Source organism: Mustela erminea, chromosome 1 (genome assembly GCF_009829155.1).
Source record: "Mustela erminea isolate mMusErm1 chromosome 1, mMusErm1.Pri, whole genome shotgun sequence".
NCBI lineage: Eukaryota > Metazoa > Chordata > Mammalia > Carnivora > Mustelidae > Mustela > Mustela erminea.
In genome coordinates, this window is record NC_045614.1 from 118,719,993 (window position 1) to 118,745,027 (window position 25,035).

The following is a 25,035-nucleotide window of genomic DNA, read 5'->3' on the forward strand; positions in this document are numbered from 1 at the left end:
GGAACATTAAAAATGACAAATTTTCACCTCCATAATCACATTATGAAATCACATCAGAATTATGTTTTTAAATTAGAGTAGGAATCAAGTTTTCTGTCATATTTTCAAACAATATTAGAAATACTATTTGAAAGTTGTGTGTGTTTGGGTGTTAAAGGAACTTTCTTTATAATTTCTTTAAATACCTTTAAAGGTAGTGACTCAAAAGATTTTGGAATACCATGGGCTTGTCAGCTTAGACTGTAAGAGGCATTAAAACCATGCTGATGTAATGGATTTTGTTTTTTAAAATTTTAATAAAACATTTGAAGTCCCAATTACACCCTAAGATTTATGTGCTTATGGGAAGTCAAACTATGAATTACAATATTGCAGGAAACTTTCCACTTCATTGGATTAGTATCACCATGTACTCCACAAATATGTTTTGTAAAATTTCCCAATATCTAGAAAACCTTGCTGCTATGTTATAAAAGGGTACTTAAATGTAGATGAGAAAGATAGATGTTTGTCTTCTCCTTTTGATACTGATATTAATTAAAAGGTGGAGTGTTTTTGTTTAAAACCAGTCCCTGATTCTGCATCCACATCCACCACCCCCAACACCATAAGTAAAGGGAAATATGAACAAAGTCTTCCTTTACATCTGTTATTCATTTTAAGTGTGTGTTAGGAAAAAGGTCTACTCTGTATAAAATCTAGCAACAAAAAAGAGAATTGTAAATAGAAAAATAAAACATGTAGAGGAGACAAATAATTCTGTGCACACAGTTTTAAAATCCCAATGGGGAACACTTGTCAGAAAGAGAGACTACACACTTATTAATTTAAACATAAGTTCCCAAAGAGTAACATTCCAATATGTTAATTTGCCACAATAGATTTACGCATTGAAATCAGGCCACTGGTCTTGACCAGCAAGTATGATCTTCATGTTACCATCTAACAGTTCAACTGAAATAAAGATTTTCATATAAATATCTTAATAACATAGACTTTCCTGGGTGGCAATGGTACATTTACTCAACGTTCAGTCAATTCACAGGTAATGAAACTCTTTGTTAAGTGTTATCTCCTCACACAGTAGCAGGGTCTTAAATGGAAAAGGGCTCTGTTCATTTTCTATTTAAACCACAGGAAGAGATTATAGAATTGGTTAATGAAAACCTTATTTTTGGAAATCAGTTAAAAATTCTAAAGGTATGAATAGAAAATCATAAAAGAGAAATAACTGTCTGGATTTTCCTCCTTCTTTACAGTGATATGGTAGAAATATAAGGAAAATGCTTAACATCCTTTAATTATGAAATCTGGTCCCTTCACTTGCTACATGGCTCAGTTTTGAGTAAGAAAAGAAAAAATATTTTTGGCTGCAGCTTTAGTAAACAATGAATGATGAGAAATATTGCAGAAATGTCTTCAAGAAATCTGACAATTGAGAACACAAACTTTATCATGTTGATATCATCTACATTTCCTCCACAAAGCTTGGCAAATGAATAACTGAGCCCTGTTTTGGCAGAACGAGAGAAGGAAGTACTAGTTCCAGCATCAAAAGAAGATTATGAAAACAACTAACCAACACAAAACAGTTATTTCTTCTCCTGAATAATAAAGACACCATGTTTGCATATAGAACAGCTTTTGCATTATTGCTCTACGTATAAGAATATATTAAGGAACTCATAACAGGCTGCACATTACAAACTTAAGGTTCTTTGGTGAAGAATGAAAGAAAACAGTATTTGAGCTTTAAAGAAAATGATCTCATCCATTTTGCTTTTATCTATTGATCCGCTGGATCCTCTCACAGAGCAGGGAGAGGTACTGTGTGAGTTTCACCATGGCAACGATTACCACGCCCCCAGCCATCATACATGTTGGCCAGAACAGTGAATGGAACAGCACATTGGAACTGTAGAGTTTGGTTAGGATGACACTCTTCTGGTTTCCTTCTGGGTCAGAATAGCAGGAGAACTGTTGATACTTCCTGAAGTTTTCCATGACGACATTCACCAGGGACATGGATTCTTCAAAATTTTTTCCACACTTAGGTATATAGGAGCACTGTGGAAAATGAGATAAACTGTTACCAGAAGATACTTTCTCTGTGTATATCTGGTACTAGGAAAAGATGGGATATTGAGGTCAACTTAATGATCTGTAAAATAACCATGATATTTATTCTTTTCCTATTCAAACCAGTGTCTCCAGAAACCCTAAGACCTCACACAGTAAAAAAAAAAAAAAAAAACAAACAATGTTTGTAGATGTCTGACCCATATGTACCTAAACAGTTCTCCCATATATAGTTTAATTGTTGATTTGAATTTGATGACTCCAGTGGATTCTTTGGACCATAGCTAATAAGCTGGGTTTTAATTATTCCTTATTGAACATACTTTTAATTAGAGTGTCAATCTTTCAGTCTTGTCTATCCATAGTAGTCCATGTAATAGCAGAAGCTACCAGGTCTCTCAGAAAAAGTAGTTTATTCTTCTCTTTTTAGCTTGGCTTAATTTATTCAGCCAAGTCTACTTGGTCACATTGCTACTGTAGTCAAGGAAACAGCTATAATCTGTGGTGAGCTGCTGAAAAAGAATCCTGGAAATTGTACAGATATTGAATAGTTAAAGAGCTGTGATGAATTGACTGTGCCCAGTTAGCGTGACAAAATAACTTTTTCCATAAACCAAGGAAAGATGAAACAGAACCAAATAAGTTTACTCTTCAACCATCACTCATCGGAAAATTTACACTATCCTTCCTTTGATCTTTTCACCTCTCTGATCTTTCTCATTATATCTCTTCTAGATGACTCTCCTTTCTTCCTACATACTTAGGTACTTGAATTTCTTTCTTTGTATCTCTTTTCCTTCCCTGCCTTGCCCCGATTCCTCACCTCACTTTATATTTTCTCCTCTGCTCCCTCTTCCCTCTTCCTTTTCCCCTCCCCTGCCATCTCTTTTCTAGATACAAATGAAATGAAAGAACTTCGAGTTTTTATTATTTATTGCATACACTTTTGAATGCATTTTTTCCCTAATTGAAAAAGCAGTCTTTAAGGAGATGAAATCCTGTGATCCTTTTTCCTTGATCTGCAAATGGGCAGTGACAAAACTGATTTTTAAAAAAATTATTTTGGAAAAAAAAAACCCATTTCTTACTGCTGTTACCAATTTATAAATCATGCTTACAAATATTCTCATCTATGACTATTTATTTATTTATATATAATGTATTATTTGCCCCAGGGTTACAGGTCTATGAATCATCAAGCTTGCACATTTCACAGCACTCACCATAGCACATACCCTCCCCAATGTCCATCACCCAGCCACTCTTTCCCTCCCCCTCACCCCCAGCAACCCTCAGTTTGTTTTGTGGATTAAGAATCGCTTATGGTTTGTCTCCCTCCCAATCCCATCTTGTTTCATTTTTTCCCTCCCTACCCTCCATGACCCCCACCCTGCCTCTCAAATTCCTCATATCAGAGAGATAATGTGATAATTGTCTTTCTCTGATAGACTTATTTCTGTCAGCATAATACCCTCTAGTTCCATCCACGTCATTGCAAATGGCAAGATTTTTAAAATTTTTTTGGCATATCTATGACTTTTACCATGTGACTGGTACCCCAAAGGTTGTGCAGTACACAACTCTCAGAACTGTATGTGGAGACACAAATGAGGTGGGCTATTGTTGAACTTTGAGGTACATTGATGGAAGCTTTGGGGGTAGGATCCCAGAGACCTGTAGATTTCATGGGTAGAAAATATAAAAGAAATGGAATGAGTTCTGCTAATGGAGTGTGTTTGGCTTACTTTTTTCTCTGACTGTATTAGTGGGCACACAGGCACCTAGCTTTGTTTATAGTACTGTAATAATTGGATTCTTTGACTCTAAACAGCAGGAAGATTCTTACTTAGTTAAGAATGGGGATTGAGCATGCTTAAAATAATGTTCTCATAGCAGGGCTGGTTGACACCTTCAAATTTAATCAGCTAAGAATAAATGTGAGTATACTCATAAATACGAGTACAGAAGAGAGCTGGCGCTAACACAACATTAAGGGTCTGAAATTATCTCCAAAAAAAGCAGAATTTCTCAGTGAGTTACAACCTAGTATAAAATTAGCCTATGACTCCATGAAACAAATCTTCCACCAGTTGGATGTCTTTGGATCAAAAGGGTATAAGGCAGGATGGAGATATCTACCTTGATTATTTTTTTCCTTCAAACCTGCTTCATGTCTTTATAGTTTTAAAAAATGTTTTCTGAAGCAAATCATTACAAAAATCACAGACAAGCCATTTGTGGTTGAATTGAGACAGAACAAATTTAGATTACAAATGCATCAGCCTTCTGTATATTTTTGTGCCCAAACAGTTTATAGTAGTACTTTCTATGGCTAACAGTACTAAGTTATTGAAATGATCTCAATAAAAATAGAATTCCATTAAATATGGAGTTTTTTCTTTTCTTATGCTCTTGTGAATTGATCTGGCTTTTACATTTTTTTAAAGAAAGTTTATCAGTCAAATGACAATAATTCTGTCATCAGGTAAGATTCTTCCAAGTAAAATGAGATATAAAGTACTTTTGAGACTGTCTAGCAAGTCTACTATACAGGTTTAATACTGCTTATTAAAGTTTCAAGCCTTTGGGGTCTCAAATCTGGAATGACCAGATAAAGCACATTCTGTACATTATCAGACTGACTCTACCATATGTCATTCATTTACTTTTATTATTGGTTCTTCTTTTGTCATTATGGGTCCTTCTTTTGTCATTATGAATGCTTGAGGTAGTATAATAAGCCCAAGTTGTGTTCGGTAGATCTGGTTACTGTGTTTCTATAGGCAATTTACTTGGCTGCTCAGAGTCAACTTCTTTAACTATACAAACGGGTTAATAGAACCTTCCTGGCAGGGTTTGTGTGAAGATTAAATGATGAATATGCATAAAACCTATTTTCATTTACATATTTATTATTGGAGTATCACATTGTCCATATGATCTTCTTTTATTTTTATTTTTTTAAAGATTTTATTTATTCATTTGTCGTAGAGAGAGAAGCGAGAGCAAGCACAGGCAGACAGAGTGGCAGGCAGAGGGAGAAGCAGGCTCCCCGCCAAGCAAGGAGCCCGATGTGGGACTCGATCCCAGGACGCCGGGATCATGACCTGAGCCGAAGGCAGCTGCTTAACCAACTGAGCCACCCAGGCGTCCCGTCCATATGATCTTCTAAAGCCTTAACCAAGTGCCATATACTAAACTCTGAAACCTCTAAGTAGGGCAAAATTATTAGTTATGTGGTGTTCACAGTGACAGTCCTGTTCGATGACTCATGTTCCTAGCTTTTGTGTCTCAAGAGAGTTGACGTTTGACTGAATCCTACACTAGGATTGTAGGCTGCTTTTTCTATGGTTCCAACTACAGCCATGTGTATGTTCTTGAAGCTGGTATGAATTTGGGGTGAAGATTTAATGATACCATGATTTTATCACATGCTTGGTGGATGATTTTGTGATTGGTTTAGAACACACAGAATGCATTTCAACAAATGGAAACTTTACTATCAATGCTTACTTGGAAAATGTAATATAGACTGAAAAGAGAAAAGTCCCTGCATTTTAAATCGTATTTTTTTAGTGGGAGGTGTGGAATAAAAAAGATTTAACTTTTAGATTCTGTATAATAGATAACATAAGGGAACATATGAGTACTAATTTTATATATACAAGACACTTAAGTACTAATCAAAGTATATTTTATATGTAAAGTATAAATATATAATATTTTACATATATATTATATATACATATATATATATAATACGTATATATTTTACCATGACCTCGGGTCATTCTTCTCTTGGTGCTTTAACATATGGAAATAGAAACCTTGCAAACCTCTGAGGCAGCTATTCAATGAAAGATTTAGTTTCACATCTCTTTTCTTAATCTGGAGTTTTGTTAATACACCTTATTGCTCTCCCAAATCTCTTGAATTCTCCTTCATATTGAAAACCAGAGAGCTGGCCCATGGGTACGACCTTTCCTCTCCCAGCTGAAGAAACCCCACTTGTGGCAACTTTTCTTGTTCCCCTTCCATGGCAAGGACGGTGCAGCAATAGCATCTTTTCTACAATTCTTTGAAAAAGTGACTGCAACTTTTCTTAGCCTGACTTCCGGAATGTTACACGTAAATAGAGTTATTTTTATTCAAATGATGGACAAAGTTTTGAGAAACTACCTGTTGGGCTTTGCTTGGACATGCTTTGCTAGGCTTGTGTGAAGCAAATAGTGACAGGCCTTCAGCCTAAAAACAAAAGATGTGGGGAAAAGTGGAGGCAGGGGAATGGGGATGGTTTGGCTGAATAACCTCACAGGTCAGCCTCTTTTTTTAGTGATGGTAGGAAAGGAGCTATTAATTCTCAGCATCATCTCAAGGGAAGAATTTGTTCTTCATTTGTTCTTTTATAAAAAGAGAAGGGCTTTATATTCAGAGAGGGTTTAGAAATTTAATGAAATCCAATCAATGTTGAGTGTCTCTAATGTGCCAAGCAGCGCGCTAGACACAGCTATCAAAACCAGAAACAATACAAGACAGATCATTAGAAAGAGACAGGAAGGTATTACAAAACAATCATGGGGTGATACAATGGGACCAGGAGCGAAGCTAAAAAGGCTTAGAGTAAAGATATATCCTTTGCAGAGGTGGGCCACAAATTTGCTCTCAGCACTTGTTAGTAGCCTTGGGATCCTAAGCCCATCATGATCATGAGATAAAAACAAAAACATCGCTCATGTGAAACAGAGATATTCTTGTTCTAAAGTCAGATGGAACTCTTTTTAGCATCTTCAGACAATGAATGTTGTGCACATGTTTGGTAAGCCTGTCTGGTGTGTGATGTGTTAAGGTCTGTGCTCTGAGCTGGAGAAGAAGTTGGGATTCCCGTGTTCAGAGAGTGTAGAGATCAGCAGCTGGAAGCCTTGGGTGACGCTGGTTCGCAGGTGCATTTTGAACTTTCCAGTTTTTTGGGTAACCGTAATGGACAGAAGAGGTGAGAGTGCGAAATCAGATGTCCCTTTTTTTCCCTTTTGAGGCTTCTTGTTCCTCGTCATCACTTCTAAAAAAGTGAATCCCACAAAATTTGGTTTATATTTGTTAGTTTGAACTTCTAGTGTCTACTTGACTTTGGCAAGTGGGGCCTTTTGAAATGTTTAGGAGTGGAAAGGAAAACAATTTACACTCTGCTATGCACTAACATTTCTTTCAGTATGAGACACAGGTACCTCCCAAGAGACATGTTTTTTGTTTTTTTTCCCTGTATTTCCCAGAGCTTTCACCTTTGTTACAATATTTCTGCTTGATTTGGAACAGAGAAGAAGTTGAAAGGACCTAGGTAGTTTCAGCAAATGTCTAATAGATACCCTTCAACTTAGAGTGCTAATTATGGGGATTTCATATGTCACATTTCCAGGCATGTTTCCCCCCCATCCCCTTCTTTGAGGGTGTACTTCTGTCTGTTTAATATCTATTCTGTGTAAACTCATGCTTAATACACAACCCTGACTTCCTTATGGGTCACAGATAATTCTGTTCCATGTACAATGGCCTTTTGATCCTAAGCAGCTATTGGGATATGATGGAATGGGATGGATTTTTACCTGTTCACTAAAATATGCCATCTGAGGATAAATATTTCATAGAATTAGATTTTTCATCCTCTTAAGAGATGCTCTAATGTTTTTCTCTTTAAGAGATAGCAGGGTGAGCTGAAGAGACTTAGATTTTTATTCAGACCTAATTAGTTAGTGAATGTGTGACTTTGGGAAAATTATTTCATTTTCTGAGCTTAGTTACATTATTGCAAAAAGTGGAGATGATAATGATACCTAGTGTGTGGGGTTGCTGCTATAATTAAATAAGTTCATGTAAAATATTTAATACAATGCCTGGCAGGCTGTAAACTCTTGATGAAATTTGACTATAATTTTAGGAGTGTGGTTTTAGTCAGGATCAAATGAGATGATTTTTACGAAGTTCTTACCAGAGTTCTGAGGACACAGTATATAGCAGACACTTGATAAATGTTTGATCCTTTTATTTCTTATCTAGATTTTCAACTTCTCTTTCATTTCTTCCCTTTTATCCTTACCCTACCAATGCAATGCAGAGGAATTAAGTGCTTCCAAGATTTGCAGGATTTGGGAATCTCACAGCATCCAAACTCAAAGCTAAGTAAAATCTAAAGCAGTGGTTCTTTCACTGGCTACTGTCTGGAGACATTTTTAGTTGTCTCAGTTGAAGGGAGGACGATGCTGGACATTTAGTGGGTAGAGGCCAGGGATGCTGCTAGATATCCTACATTGTACAGGGCAGAACCCACCCTCATAGAACAAAGAATTATCTCACCCAAAATACTGGTAATGCTGAGGTTGAGAAAGCCTGGTCTAGGTATGTATATTTTCTGCATTTAGGCAACCCAGTAGGCTTCAGAATGGGTGATGAAAGGAATGGTGGCGAGTCTGAAGTTGCAAATAATTGGCTGGTTTATAGAACTTACTCTCTTCCAAAAATAGCTATCTTCCCCATGACAATTATCAATAAAATATAATATAATATGGCACTATCCCACATACCAAAGAATGGATGTGATATTTGTTCTTTGTGCCTATTTCTGGAACAGAGCACCTAAAACCCTTGAAATTTCCTAAGTGATAAGAGCTATAAAGATGTCTTTTGTTAGGTGAATAAGGTTACTTGGGACCACATTTAAGGATGGGGCTGGCTGCCAGGAGAACCACCCATGTGATTAGAGGGTTAGAACTTTCAGTCCTAATCCCTGACCTCCTGTTAGAAGGGCTGGAGATGGAATCAATTGCCAAAAGCTAATGGTTTAATCAATCACGCCTATATATGGTAACTTCCATAAAACCCCAAAGGACAGGGTTGGGAGAGTTGCCAGATTGGTGAATGCAGGGAAATTTGGGGAGAGTGGCATGCTTGAAGAGGGCTCTGTGCCCTTCCTTTTACTTAACCCTATACGGCTCTTCCATCTGTCTGAGTTCTGTCATTTTAAAGTAAGCTGGGACTCTAATAATCTAAACATGTCTCTGAGTTTGTGAGCTACTCTAGCAAATTAATAGAGCTTAAGTAGGGGGTTGTTGGAAGCTCTGATAAGCAGGGCTTGTGACTGGCCTCTGAACTCAGGTGGGGTAGTCTTGTGGGACAGAACTCTTAATTTATACAATCTAATGCTATCTTTGGGTAGATAGCATCAGATTTGAATAGAATTGTAGGACACCCAGCTGGTTTTGGAGAATTGCTTGATGGTGTGAGAAACACCCCCTCCTCCTGCCCCCCACACACTCTAATTGGGTTCAGAATCCCTTGAAAGGATATATTTTCTTGTTTTAGAAAACTCCATTCTCTTTTTTTTTTAACAATTAATTTAATTTTTTTCATGTTCCAAGATTCATTGTCTATGCACCACACCCAGTGCTCCATGCAATACGTGCCCTCCTTAATACCCACCACCAGGCTCACCCATCCCCCCAACTCCCTCCCCTCCATACTGGATAGTCATGTTTAGAGAATCCCTGGTAGGCAGAATAGGTTTTAAACTCCCAAAAGGAGATCAGCATTGAAGAATTTCACAACCATAGTGAATTAATAATAGCCACTGTTCATGATTCCTCTGATGGCCTTGTGGCCCTGAGAGGTAGGGGCCCTGGAGCCTACTTGCAGCTTCCTGGAACAGTCAGCCAATAGCTCTACAAGAGTATGCCAGCTAATCAGCTTAAGCAGCTCCAACTGTAATGTTGACAAGAAGGTGGGCACTGGGTTTAAAGGCTAAAAAAGAAAGTATACGAGAGAGTGTGAAAATTTAAAAATAAAATTCTTTTGGCTATTTTCTACAAAGATACATACAGCTTGACTGATATTCTTTGCATCCTGTTTTCTCAGGTCAAACAGGGTCAGTAAGCCTTATGTGTGTCAGTAAAATTCTGCCCATTTCTTGGTAACTTTGGGGAAGACTATTATTTTTAGTGAGCTAGGGAGAGGATAACAGGAAAGAAAAATCCACATAGAGATTGTTTTTATGTTTTCCCCAGGAATATTATAAATATTCCTCATATTGCATGAAAATTGTGGTTTAATAACCTTCAGATATAGAGGTAACTGAATTTTCAATATATATATTTCTTTTTTCTTTTTCTTTTTTTAAATTTAAATTCAGTTAGTCAACCTATAGCTATCACTAGTTTTAGATGTAGCGTTCAACAATCCGTTAGTTGTGAATAACACCCAATGCTCATTGCCTCTTGTGCCCTCCTTAATGGCCATCACCCAATTAGCCCACCCTCCCACCCACCTCCCCTCTGGGAACCCTCAGTTTGCTTCCTATAGTTAAGAGTCTCTCACGGTTTTTCTCCCTCTCTGATGACTTCACATTCAGTTTTTCCTCTCTTCCCCTAGGATCCTCGGCCCTGTTTCTTATGTTCTGCATATGAGTGAAACCATATGATTGTTGTCTTTCTCTGATTGACTACATATATTTCTGCTCAAAGGCAGAGGACAACTATGAGTGAAACCATATGATTGTTGTCTTTCTCTGATTGACTAATTACATATATTTCTGCTTAAAGGCAGAGGACAACTATCCAGGACAACTATGTGAAGAGCTTCAGGCCAGGAATGTGAGCCACTTTTGGTGTTACCTTTTCCTTGAGAGTATATGCTGATTCTAGAAGGGGGCTGAGAGTCTAGAATACTGAATGGCATTTTGGACAGCCTTGCAGAACTGGGTGCAGGACCCATCACTGAAGGCCTATTCGGTAGGGGGTCTGATGACCTTCCATTCACTTTGTGTTGGTACCCTAAGTACCGCATCCTAGGAAAAATGGCAACCTGAAGTAGACATATCCTCAAAGGGACTTGAGTTCAGACTTGTATATCTCAAGTTTATGAAGTGAGAATGAGGTGATCATGTATGGCCCATACACCCAGGAGCCTGGCAGAAGCAAATGGAAATATGTTTTGGAAAAGATGACATGATGATGTCACTCTAGGCTTAAAATTATTCTTATAAATGATTTTGCAAATATGATCCCTGATGAAAAATTACCAGATATTACAAGACATGAAAAAAAGCAGGAGAAGAAAATCAAATAGCATAGGCACATAGCAGCTCTGGATATTGAGGTCCTCAAGATAAACTTTAAAATAACTCTAATTTTATTTTTTATGTTGAAGGACTTAAAAGATAAAAATGAGGATATTTCAGAAAACCAGAAATGGCAAAGCAGACTGCAATGGATATTCTCAAAATGAACAACATAATAGGAGAAATTAAGACTGCAATGGGTGGGTTTAACAGTAGATTTGTCAGAGCTGAGGAATAAATTACAAATTAGAAGATAGGTCAGAATGCAGAATGAAGCACAGAGAGATTAAAAAGAGAGAAAGTAAGTACACAGGAGATACAAAGAGAAAGCTTAGCATATGGCCAGTTGGAGTGCCAAAAGGAGAAACAGAAGTGAATTGGGGCAGAGACATATTTGACGAAATATTGACTGAGAACTTTCCAAAACTGATGAAGAGTATCAAGAAACAGTGAAGGAAGCTCAGGGAATGCTAAGCAGACAAATAGGTAAAGGCATACTCTGCCATATAACAGCTAAACTGTGGAAAACCAAATCAACTCATCTTTTAAATAAACCAAGATTACCTTCAAAGAAGCAGCAATTAGACTGAGAGCCAATTTTTATTTTTCTTTAAAGATTTCATTTATCTATCTATCTATTTATTTATTTATCAGAGGGGTAGAGAACTCACAAGCAGACAGAGTGGCAGGCAGAGGTGGAGACAGAAGCAGGCTCTCTGCCAAGCAAGGAGCCCGATGCGGAACTCAATTCCAGGACCCTGGGATCATGACCTGAGCTGGATGCAGCAATTTAACTGATTGAGCCACCCAGGCATCCCCTGAGAGCCAATTTTTAAACAGTAGTAATGCTCACCAGAAAACAATGGAATATTTCTGAGGTGCAGGAACAAAATACCAGCCAAGTTAGAATTTTATGTCCAGTGGATGTATTCTTCAAGTAATAATGTCTGCATAAACTTAGCATGTCCATAGAATAAAATGGAAATATATGTAAGTTGGAACGATAATAAGTAGGAGTGAAGATGTCTTATTTAATGTCCTTAAGTAGTCAAGATTGCAAGTTGTAATATCTAGGCTAAACCCTACAAGAATAGTAACACAACTGATAACTTCCAAGAAAAAAAGGGAGATGATCGGATTATAAAAATAATCCACTGAGGAAAGTGTTGTCTTTTCATAAGTGGACTTGGGCAAATGGCTGTCCACATGAGAAAAAAAGAGAAACCCAGAAGCCAGACTCCTGTGTAAAAATCAATTCCACTCTAAATGTATTCTAAATGTGAAGAGATCGTATTCTAAATGTGGAAGGAGAAATAATAATGTTTCTAGAAGATAATTTAGGAGAGTGACTTTGTGAACTCAGGACAAGTAAAAACCTTTTAAACAGGACAACAAAATACCAGAAAACCAAACCAAACCAACCAAACAAACAAAAAGATAACCCCCCAAAAAACCAACAACAAAAACCCTTCCCAAAACCCAAACATCAAAACAACCACCACCACCTCCACAACAGCAAAAACAGATTGACAAAATTTGACGATATTGAAATTAGAAAGTTCTTTCTTTTGAAGACATCATTAAGGGAGTGAAAAGGCCATAGAATGAGAGAAAATATTTGCAACACATAAAACCAACAGAAGTTCATATCTAGATATAAAAATTCCTACAATGAATATGAAGAAGAAACAATCTGATAGAAAAATGAACAAGGGAATGGAACAGAGATTGTATAAAAGAGGATATCCAGGGGCTCCTGGGTGGCTCAGTGGGTTAAGCCTCTGCCTTCGGGCTCAAGTCATGATCTCAGGGTTCTGGGATCCAGCCCAGCATCTGGGCTCTCTGCTCAGCAGGGAGCCTGCTTCCCCCTCTCTCTGCCTACTGTTCTGCCTACTTGTGATTTTTCCCTCTGTCAAATAAATAAATAAAATCTTAAAAAAAAAAAAAAGAGGATATCCAGATGGCCAATAAATAAATGAAAAGGCAGTTGGCAACATTAGTCATCAGAATCCCAAGGAAATATCACTACATTAGCTAAAATTAAAATTACAGATGTTACCAAGTGTTGGTAAGGATCTGAAACAATAAAAACTCTCGTATCTTCAGGGTTGGTGGCAGTTTGGAGAAACATTTGGTGTTATCTGCCAAACTTTCAGATAGGTGTACCCTGTGATCTAGAGACTTCATTCCCAGGTTTTACCCAACAGAAGTGTGTGTGCTTTTGTGCCAAGAGCCTTTGTACAAGAGTATTCATGGCAGAATTATTTGAGAGTATTCATGGCAGAATTATTTGCAGAAGCCCCAAACTATACATGACTCAAAATCCATCAAAAGTAGCATGAATAAATAAACTGGCACATTCATATAATGGGATAAGATACAATAATGAAAATGAATGAGCTACTACCAAGTGGAATGGCTCTAACAACTGTGTTATGTGAAAGAAGCCAGACATGAAGGGAAATACTCTGTATAATTCTATTTACATAATGTTTAAAAACCAGGCAAAATTAAGTAATGTCTAAGGATATATGCTTAGGTGAAAACATTGCAAAGAAAAATACCAAAAAAAAAAAAAAAGTAATTGCTGTATAGTTGTTGTATTTGGCAGGATACAAAGCCTATAGTTATTTTAGGGGTAGGAGGGGTATTTTTGTGGTGCGGGAAATGTTTTATTTCTCTACTCTCATGGTGATCTCTGTAAAAAATGCTTGTACTGCACCCTCTTTCCTTTCTTGCATGTTTCTGTATGTGTGTTATAATTCACAGTAGAAACAAGATGGGATTGGGAGGGAGACAAACCATAAGTGACTCTTAATCTCACAAAACAAACTGAGGGTTGCTGGGGGGAGGGGGTTTGGGAGAAGGGGATGGGATTATGGACATTGGGGAGGGTATGTGCTTTGGTGAGTGCTGTGAAGTGTGTAAACCTGGTGATTCACAGACCTGTACCCCTGGGGATAAAAATATATGTTTATAAAAAATAAAAAATTAAAAAAAATAAAAATAAAAAAAATAATAAGGTCAGGGGGCAAATAAACCAAACAATGACCTAGTATCGTGCTGACAGCAAACAGATACTGGTCCTAAATTTTTAACTGAGCCTTTCTGTGGTAGGTTCACTCCCTGTTTATAGCCTAAATAATGCATTCACAGGGCTGTGTAATAAAATGTCAAAATGAGGAAATGGAAATTTGTTCTACTTTTGGATGCCTTTTCAACTTTGGTCAATTTCCAGTTCCAAGGAGATCTGAGAGTTTTATAGGCATTCACTATTACAGGTCAACTTTGATTTAAAGATCTGACTTGAGGGAAGATCTTGAAAAACAAACACTTGTGGGAGAGCTAAGCTTTATATATTTGCAGAACAGGGTTAGGATCGGTATTATATGTGGCTGTCACAAACGAAAGGAAATCAGAGCAGACATTTTCAAATGACAGTCTCTGAAATATTCATTAAGTTCAATCCTCAGAGATACCTTCAAGGATTCTTTTAAGTTATCGTAACCAAAAGGCAAGGTGGATTTTCTTATTTTGTGTCAATATATGACAAAGCAAATCTTATGCTCTATCATCTAATTTCCAAAGCATGGCATTTTCTCAATACATATAATATGTATCATTTAGGTGCTGATAATTGTGGTGAAAATTCATTTTTCCAAGAAAGAGTGGGGTTCATGAGAGTTGTATTTTAGTAATGAGAGCCAGTTGTCCTACTGGAGAGTAGCGTCAGGTTCTCTTGGCATATCTAAATTGCTACCATGAACTGAAAGCTCAATATATTTAACTTAAAACTGATAATGGCAGGTAGGTTCCGTTGGCACTTACTGGTGATCCCAGACCTTATAAATGCAAGTGTTATGTACAGCTTTCATACAATACACATTAGTTGAACATCTACCCAGTGGATTTGAATATATCAGTGCTGGAAAACTCAGTCTCTATGAATATAACTTATATAAAAAAAGAAACACAGACACACACACACTATGACCATAACCTGTGCCAGGCACTGTGGTCTGCTCCACACCTTACATACACAGTCCTGATCCTCAGAATGACCTTGCAAAGATGTTAGGAGAAAAGGAAGCTGAAGCTCAGAGAGATTAAGTTACATCCCCAAGACCACAGAACTAAGTGACAGTGACTATGGGAAAGGAAAATACAGTTTTACTCTGGTGCTCTCAGGTATACAATGAATATTTATTTTTTCTTTGTTTGCTTGTTTGTTTGTTTTTGGCTTATATGACTTGGGCTAAGCTGCACATTTGCTTTGAAAGACTCCGTCTATTTGTGTATGAATGATAGGGTGTTTACGCTTCTAGATGAAAGTAAAGGATAAATCTGCACTACCATGAAAGGAGGGAATGATTTGTCTGCAACAGGCACAGGAGATAAATGTCTCCCAGGCAAGAGTCAAATAGTTCTGTGAATGAGTGAAGCAGGGCCTGCTTTCTAATGGTATTTTCCTTTGAAATGCTGGCACAGGGGAAGTTCAGAGGGAGATGGGCTGAGTTTGGGTGCTCTGTGGGGGTGATTGAAATGCAGTGTGCTTATGCCACACCCTACCTTCTGATTGATTTTCATGGTCTCTTCTGTGTGGTAGAGAAGGAGTTTTTCACCAGAAGAAGTAAGGTTAACATACACCTGGAGGCAGGGGTACTGAGAGAGTTTCCAGCAGTCCGGACCACAGCTGAAGGAGCAATTAAAGGTTTCTGTGATGGACGCATTCACCAAGGTGCACTGAGACTCTTCCGTCCACACGCTGCAGAGAGAGCGGAGAGGAAACAGACCCAGTTACTAAGAACCAGGAAGGTGTCTATCAGAGGGGATCATCTGTTGGTTCCTTAACCTGAAAAATCTTTTCCAAATCTATCATACAATCTATTTGTGAGCGTTTATGCCTTAAATAGAACAGCTTTAGGCAAACTATAATATAAACATGGATAAACTTTGCCTGGTACCTGAAAAGTTTTCCAGTGACTTCTGTCAGACATACTTTAATGTCCAATGCTTGCTTTAAGGTAGATTTTTACTTCCTTCTCATATTTGCTGGTAGCATAAGGCATCTTTTATAGCACAGCCTATAGTCACCCTGAGTTCTACCTTGTCAGCAGCTTCCTGCCACATGCCAGGCCTCACTTGCAATGTCTGCCCCATTTGTAGGCAGTGAAGGTGTGAGGGAGAAGGGGAGGGAAGATGGTAGAGGGCTGGAGGGGCTTGACTTCTAACCTGATAGACAGAAGGACTGCGATTTATTTCTTCATAGTCTTTCTGATAAGGGAGAAAATATAACTCCATCCTTTTATTCTACCAAAAGCAATCACTTGTGGCATCTGTCTTTACCCTAATTGGTGCTTTATATACATTTGCAAAACTTTGTAAGTTGGTTTAATTTTTTTTTTTTTTTTTTTAAACATGAGGGTCAGAGAAATCAGGAAACATGTAAAGGCACACAGCTAGTAAGTGATGGAAATGGTGATTCTACCTACTCCTGGATGTCTCTAAGGCCTAAGCTCATTCCATGGTACTGTGTGACCTCCCTTTGCACACAGTGGCAAGGAGGCCCTTTTGTGGAGATAATGGGTTCACGTCAGTGCCCTGGGAGCCTCTATTAGAAAGATTAAAAAAAGAAAAAAAAAAAACAAACCTCCAGCTGCTCATTGGTTAGTTTTTCATTCCAAAATGCTTATAATTTTATAATCAAGGATAATATTTGTGATTAAGAAGTGACACATTATCAATCAAAGTTTTGCTTCTGGGTATAAACTGATTACTGTAATAATCAGAAAACAGCACATTTTCTTTGCAGATTAATACCCCTTCCTTTCGTGGACATGTGTTGACTTCCCTTTTCATGTCCAACTTCATGCCAGTGGCAGGATCCTAGCCCTTACCCCCTCTGGTGTAGCAAATTGTATTTTCCTAGGGCATGGATGGTCAGATTTTGCTTATACAAAGGGGAAAAAAGTCTTAGATGGTTCTTAGCAGATGTGAAGATCTGAAAGTGGTTTTGGAATCAGTGAACACTCAGGCCTGAGGCATCAGCGCTTTCATTGAGAAGGAGCACAGCTGAAGGCATCAGAGACACAGAGCGGAGCAGCCACAAATGAGAAAGATGATGCCTTAATTTTAGCAAATTACTGTATTTCTGCTAGATTTTGCTTCTAAAATGAAAGTATTAATTTAGGTGGAGAAATGAATGCTACAAAATGGTTTGATTCTCTTTGAGATCGAAATCTCAAATTTTCATTTGAAAGGGCCTCGTTTCCTTAAGCTGAACCACTGTGAGACTCTCCCCATTAGTTACAGCAATGCCAGGCTCCCCTGTGCTCAGAGTGTCCAATTTATGGGCAACAGTTAGCTAGAGAGGCTGTGGGGGATTTATCATGCGGCTTACTCAGGGGGAAATACACTTGCTCTTTCAGTATTTAATTGCCTCCCTATCTATTCAGTAAACCTAGAGCAAGTATTAAAATGAAAAGGGTTCAAACTTGTTATTGTTCAAAGTTGATGGATAGCAGTCTTTCTCAGGCTTGACAGCACATTAGGATCATGGGGTGGTGGGGGAGGGGGAACTTCGAAAGATGCTGGTAACTGGGTCCCACTACAGACCATTAAGTCTGACCTTCTGGGGTGATTGTGGCGGGTTCTGGGCATCGGTAATTTTAAAGTTTCCCAGAAAATGTAAATTTGTAGTTAAGAACCACCAATGTGTGGGGTGATGAAGAGGGGTGTGGGCTAGAAAAGGAAAACTGGTGGAGAACAAAGGTGTGAAGAGGCAAGAATAGGGACTCTGGAACGAGTGGGATGTGGGTTTCAATCTTATCTATGCCATATACTATTTTGTGTGATATCAAGCAAATTATAGCCATCTTGAGTCTCAGTTTGGCCATTTTTATAATGAGTATATTCATATCAAACTTCCATTATAAAGTATCCATGAGCATTAAGCAAGTCATGCATGGAAAGTCCCTGCACATAGTAGGCAGCCTATACACAGAACTATTTTTATCATTATTATTTGATAATGTTATTAAAAATATTATGTGCCAGGCACTGTACAACATACTTATTGGGAAAGAAGGTGAGGAAGAGGAGCTTAAGGCTGACAAGCTAGGGAGAGGAAGGAGAAGGAGAAGACCAATGACCGTGTCCCAACCACCCAAAGGCATTACCTCTGCATGTACGAGCGCAGGAGTGTGATTCCCAGCAGAAAGTACATCATGATGGAGCAGACCATCATGGCCAGTCCCAGGAGAATGGCCCGGTCCTCTCCTGCTTTCAGTGCTGTGACAGTTTTCCTTTTGTCCAGGAGGTCGTGGTCCCTGATTTTTTGGTAAATATTTCTGAGGTTGAAAATAATACAGTCTTACATGAAGTTCAATGTTAATCAGCACACCCCTAAAGAGTGGGTAAATCTCTGCTCATGCCTTCCTAAGGGCAGAGGGGCCTAGAGGAGCCCTCCAAACCTACCTGAATACAACCAGATCCCAGCATGTGACTGACAGTTGCCTCCCAACACACATGTGTACACAACAACCTTGAGCAGAAACAAGTCACTCTTTTTTACGTGGGGCCCATGTCTAATTGGAAATACTTTCTCCTTCTCTTAAATCTAAAGAAAGCACTCCCTTCGACTCTTAAAATACTGCTTTAGATTTGCCATTTAACCTCCAGCTGGTCATCATTGATCTTTTTATAATCTCTGAATACCTAATGGAGCATTAATTCAAATAAATGGCAGTAGACATCAGGAATCTATCAACTTAATACCTTATTTTCTTTCAGTAGTAATAGACAAGTTATTTTGGTTAACATTTTTCCTCAAGCTCAGGGTTGCTTAGGGCTCTGTTGACTTGAGATTTATAAGCAATGTGAAAATGCGGAGTGGTGACCCAGTCTTTTTTTTAATAGGTATAAACACTTGACTGATTTCTGAAAAATATCATTCAGGGCGAGACTCCATAACTTTGGACAGTTTTATTAGTATTTTTTTTTTTTTTCTGGAGCAGAAACATAGGGTAAGAAAAAACATGAGATTAGACCAAACTGGCTCCTGATTTTGAAACCCAATTTCCCCACTTACTACCTGTGTGACCAATGCAAACTCCTATCTTTCTGATTCCCAGTTTCCTGGGAATAATGATTAACTGAGACGTAAGTAAATTATCCAGGGGAATGACTGACATGAAGCATTTAACAAGTGCTGCCATTGGAAAATGGGGTGGGGGGCTACAGCTCTATGATAGGAACATCAAAATATCCCAAAATTGCTGCAATCTTCCAAAGAATTTCTAAACAACACAATGGCAGAAAAATGAATAGTGTAGAAAACTTGGGAGTGAAAGACTGGATCTGAAATAAGATCTGGAGAAGACAGAAAAGAAGTTGCTGGGGTCTGGATGCTTGGAGAGATAAGTGAGAACTGTTTTTTTTTTTTGTTGTTGTTTTGTTTTGTTTAAGAAGCATTGAGTATAATTAAATATAGTCCAGAGTTAGATACAATTTAATAATAGTCCAATTCCAAAACAAAAGTTGTCATAAGTGAGGCCATGAAATTTCCTAACACTTGATTTTAATACATTGCACTAAGTTTCTAAAACAACTCAGAGGAACCAATATTTACAGTAGATGGCATATTTATGAAAAATCTGGCATCAGGTATATATGTATGTGTGTGTGTGTGTGTGTGTGTGTGTATGTGTGTGTGTGTGTGTGTGTTGTGTATAGAACCCAAGATTATGTAAACTAGGAACAGATGTATATCTTAATAGCCATACTAGGTGTGCAAGGGTTAAGATCGGGATTTATAAATGCTTTTTAAAGCATGGGGTTTGGGGAAAAAAGCAGGCATCTTGTTCTCAAAACCTGAAGTTTTTCTCAGGACTGAAGTCAAAATTGTAACTGCCACAGAAATTTGGGATTTGGTAAAACAGATGACCAGGGAAGAGGCAGCTCAGAGTACTTTAGTTTCTACTTTGAGAAGGGAGCTTTGGATTACAGGGGTCCAGGAGTAGGGGAGTTGATGACCTTATTTAGGGTCTGGGAATAGAGAGGAAGATAATTAGAAAGGTGAAAATGGAGAAAGAATCTCTTGCACCCTTTTTTAAGCGTTAGGCAAGAAGCCAATATACACAAAGAATAACTTCAGATTTTCCTTTAAATTTTTATCACTAGTTATTCTTTATGCTTGGAAAAGAAACCAGAGTAAAATCCAGAATGGAAGTTTCAGGGTAAGGAAGAGATGCCTATTATTTGTACAATTGTGTGTATATTCAGGGCTTCTGTTTAGCTTTGTGCTCCGAGATGGCCTTCCTGATGCTTATGGTTTGCATGCCATTTGCATGCATGGCTAGTTCATTCTGGGCTGGTTGTTAGATATTTTGATTCCCTGTAGAAGTGTGAAACGTGTATGGATTTAATAGATTTCCAGAAGGTTTTAAGGTATTTATTAATTTAATTATTAGAGCATAAAATTAACCAATTAACTTATTATTATTTAAAGTTCTCTTCATGAGGTAGTGTATACAAATCTACTGTTTCCTTGAAGAGTGGACCCATTGTAGCAGGAGAATCATCGTGAAATAGAAGCCATCTTTCTCACTCCCTGCTGCTCATTATCTTCTTTGCCAGAAGTCCTGACAGCCCATATCTTCCATTATTCTCCAGCTGCCAAGCCCAGTTCCTCCAGACTAGCGGCTCTGCTCTGTTTTTGATTTCCATAGACTGGCCACCACCCACCCTCTAAATTTTTCTATTTGTTTCTTGAGATTTCCTTTGGAAAATGTAAGATTTATTTCAAACCCTTTTAAACTTGACTCCTTATTAGCTTCAACTAAAAAAAAAATCTGTGCCCATTAGCTACTAAAGCCAGTAGTAGGCAGGAAGAGATGGGCTCAGTCTTTTGAGTGACTTCAAAGAGCTGTTGTAAAGTGATGTTTCTAGGCTATTATTTATCAAAATGTATTTAATTGTGATGGCTGCCTCTGAGATTTGCATTTCCTGCAGATGGAAGCCAGCAAAGGAAAGCAGCAGTCTCACAGTTCCAGAGGATTAGGCTGTCACTAAACATCACTTATGTCAGTCCATACCCATGAAAGATGCAGTATAATCAGTCAGTTATGTCACCAGGACTAGAAGCATATAAAAAAGATTCAAATGAGCAATTTAAAAAATCACAATTTGAAAATGGTTAACAAATGTTCTTCCTATGCTCTGAAATTTGTAGAGAAGAAGGAGAATGATTGGTTTTCACACAGGACAAAAGGTATCTAGGAGATCAGGATACTACTCAGCAAAAAGAAAGTGGATGAGTGGGGTGGGCCGTACCCATGAAATTCATCAATAAGTTATTATTGAATTCATCGATAAATTAAGGAAGGAATGATATGGGAGAACAAAGAGCTCAGTTTAAGTCCACAAACTTATCTTGAGGGCTGACTGATAGCCTTTAATCACTGGGTTCTTGCCCAAGACACACATGAAAATAAGTATCAACATAAGGTAGTAAATTTAATGATGGAGCAATTCACAAAGTGAGTACAAAGAGGAGTGATTTTTCCCATAGCCTGAGAGAGCCGGACAGAAAGCAATAAGGCATTAAGGTTAGGGAAAGCTTCCTGGAGGTAATGCCTTAACCAGAATCTTCAAGATTACATCAGAGTTAACCAAATGGGACAGGGACTCAAGGGTATTTCACACAGAAGGAATCACATGAATGAAGGGATGAAGATCTGCAACTGTATGGTGGCTGTCAGAAACTACAAACATTTTTGCATTACTGGGATGAGTATGGGACCAGGGAAATGGGGCAGATGAGTTTGGGAAGGTGGTAGGTCATGAAAGTTTTGTAAGTCATTCTAAAGAGCTTGGCCTTTATCCTGTAGTTAAATGAAAGCTGTCAGTGACATCATCAGAACGGAGTTTCAGCATGATCACTCTGGCTGCAGTGTGGAGATTAGATGAGAAATGGAACAAGACAGATCAGAAAGAACCAGGGAATTTTTACTGTAGTGCTGGCAGAGGATGATGAGGCCTGGATGTAGGACTGAGGTGGGATAGACGGAGAGAAAGGGATGTATGGAGAAATACGTGGGGATAAAACTTTAGGGTTTGGTGATTGATAGAATGTAGAGGATGATGAGGAAGTCAGAGGGATGTAGTTTAGCTTTATGCCCAAGCACTTGGCTTGGATCACTTCAGAAATGGTAGAAAGTGTTAAAATAGGGATTCTTACGTCCTTACTCTTTCAGGGTTTCCAAGAGGGGAATTTTCTACTCTGGCCAAGAAGGGAGAGGCCTTTGGTGCCTTTATAGCTTCTCTCCCTCACAAGCATAGTGTCCTGAGCTCAGGTGGAGGAGTGACTAATTTGATTGGTGTAATGCGCTAGAACCTGACAGTCAAGGGGCCAGGTCTATCTTTTGGGTGAGTTTGAATATCATTGTTCATGTATGGCACAATTTTTAAAAAATCCTTTTGGGCTTGTCTTTGTTCAGGCCTGATATGCCTTGGCCTTCCTTTCTTCAGGTAGTAAGCCCCAGTAGGGGAAAGTGGTGTTCACAGCCTGAGACTAAGTGGTTAGTTCGCTGGGCCCTTTCATGCCAAGCTGTCTTCAGTGCTATATTTCAGGCTTTGTACTAGGAAAGCTTGTACTTTGGGAGTTACTGTGCCACTGCTAACAGAGCTTGCATTTCATCTCCCTTGGTTCTTTGCATTTATTCTCTATAAATCTACCTGAGAGGGGGTAGGGAGGAACATAAGGGAATGAAGGCCAGAATGGTTCAATGAAGTAGAGGTCTCAGGAGGAAAAGTTTGGGATATGGCTATAAATTCAGTTTTGAATAAGAGGTATGTCCAACAGTAGGTATAGAGCATGAATTTGGATTTATAAGTTTGATGCAGATCTAGCCTTGGTATGTTCCAGAAAAGCAGTATGTTTGAGCTCTGTTGAGGCAGTCTTGGTTTCATGGTGAACTATGAATCAATATGGTGGCTATAAGTCTATGTTTATAGATGGTGACAGCAACAAATAGTGGATATCTACAGTCTTTATTACATGTACAGAGAGCATTCTGTCCACATCTCATTGGTGAATGTGAGTTATTAATAAACATAGAAGCCAAATCCAAGTAAAACAAAGTTCTGATAATCTACAAGGCAAATCCAAGTATAACAAAATATCTTGCATAGAAAATGATTTTCAATTGTCCAATAAAACTTTTTTTCCCCAAGCAATAGTTGGCACAATATAATTTTATTTTGAACTCCATATTTGGATAATTTCTTCTTCTTCTTTTTTTTTTTTTTTAAAGATTTATTCATTTATTTGACAGAGATCACAAGTAGGCAGAGAGAGAGTGGGGGAAGCAGGCTCCCTGCTGAGCAGAGAGCCCAGTGCAGTGCTTGATCCCAGGACCCTGAGATCATGACCTGAGCTGAAAGCAGAGGCTTAACTCACTGAACTACCCAGGCACCCCTTGAGTATCTTGTTAAAGTTTTATATTAGGACTCAGCCTATAGTTCATAAACAAATTATTTATAAGATTATGTGATAACAAACATGACTATAAAGAGTAAAGTGTGTAAGATTTTTCTCCTTAGTCTTCCCTATTTAAATTCAGGTTCCGCTGATCATTAACCTGCTGGCGAAAAAATACTCAGGTTAAGGCAGGGTAAAGGTTATTAATTCAAGATTTCTCTGGTCGTTAGCCTGCTGGGGGAAAAAAATATTAAGTTAAGGCAGGGTAAATGTTACTTATTAATTCATTTGTTTATTTTTCAATATTTTAAAGTCCTCATAAGATGAAACACATGGTACTGAGTTCTGGGGATACAAAATGACTGAGACATCCTAAGGGGGCTGGGTGAGAAACCAATGCAACTAATTTGAGAGTAGAAAAGGGAAAGCAAGTCAGTGTTCTGGGGCCATTTGCCAAAAGATCAGTTACTAAATAGCTAATTCACTAAGAGCCAATTTGCTGAAGGATCACTTTGCTAAATGAATAGTTTGCCTACTTTATTACATTTACACACTTAACAGACATTTTTAGGAGTGTTGTCTTAAGTATAGTAAATGAATATGAATACCTTTTTATGGGTGTTGTTAGATCACATTCAAAAAATAAATTTTTCTCATGAATATATTCTCTTTAGCTGCATTGTAACATCTATTCAACTTTCTTTCCCAAAGCTAAGCTTCTTAGGGAGACTGAGTCTCTTTATAAATATATTCTTATGAATACATTCATAGATATATCTTTCTTAACTATGTCTGTGAATAGATACAGATATAATAAAATAGATATAGCTAGATATAGATAATAGATATAGCAAAAATTTAGTGTTTCATTTGGGAGAATCTCAGTTTATACTGATTTTTTTTTTTTCAAAACTTAGAGTCATTTGCTGTTTTCCTAATATTTTAACATCATCGAGATTCTTATGGCAAATTTCATACTGACTAATTTGATAGACTTGTCAACTTTATCATTTAAGCACTGTTTCTTTGAACAATTCATAAGGTTATGGTAATAAATTTGGGGCAAGAATTTTAACAGCTTTTTGAACATTCTGTGAAGTTTCATTTGAAACAGTTTTTTTATTTTTTATTTTTTTTGTCCTTGTAACATCATTTTATAAAATGTTTAATTCAGGGGTGCCTGGGTGGCTCAGTGGGTTAAGCCTCTGCCTTCAGCTCAGGTCATGATCTCAGGGTCCTGGGATCCAGCCCCGCATCAGGCTCTCTGCTCGGCAGGGAGCCAGCTTCCTCCTCTCTCTCTCTCTGTTTGCCTCTGCCTACTTCTGATCTCTCTCTGTCAAATAAATTAAAAACAAAAACAAAAACAAAAACAAAA

The 25,035-nt window shown here is 38.0% G+C and overlaps 1 protein-coding gene across 2 annotated transcripts in view; it reads right to left on the reverse strand.

Moving 5' to 3' along the window:
- Positions 1 to 279: 279 nt before the first annotated feature.
- KCNMB2 (potassium calcium-activated channel subfamily M regulatory beta subunit 2) overlaps positions 280 to 25,035 on the reverse strand; it is a 233,399-nt gene continuing 208,643 nt past the window's right edge. Inside the window, exons 3-5 of one of the 2 annotated variants that reach the window (XM_032340410.1) lie at positions 18,358 to 18,528; positions 15,749 to 15,944; positions 280 to 2,067 (exon numbers count right to left, since the gene is read on the reverse strand). In XM_032340410.1, coding sequence (XP_032196301.1) covers positions 1,783 to 2,067; positions 15,749 to 15,944; positions 18,358 to 18,528 — 652 coding nt within the window. In that variant the 3' untranslated portion in view covers positions 280 to 1,782. The remainder of the gene's footprint in view (positions 2,068 to 15,748; positions 15,945 to 18,357; positions 18,529 to 25,035) is intronic. The other variant, XM_032340416.1, reaches the window with a different exon arrangement.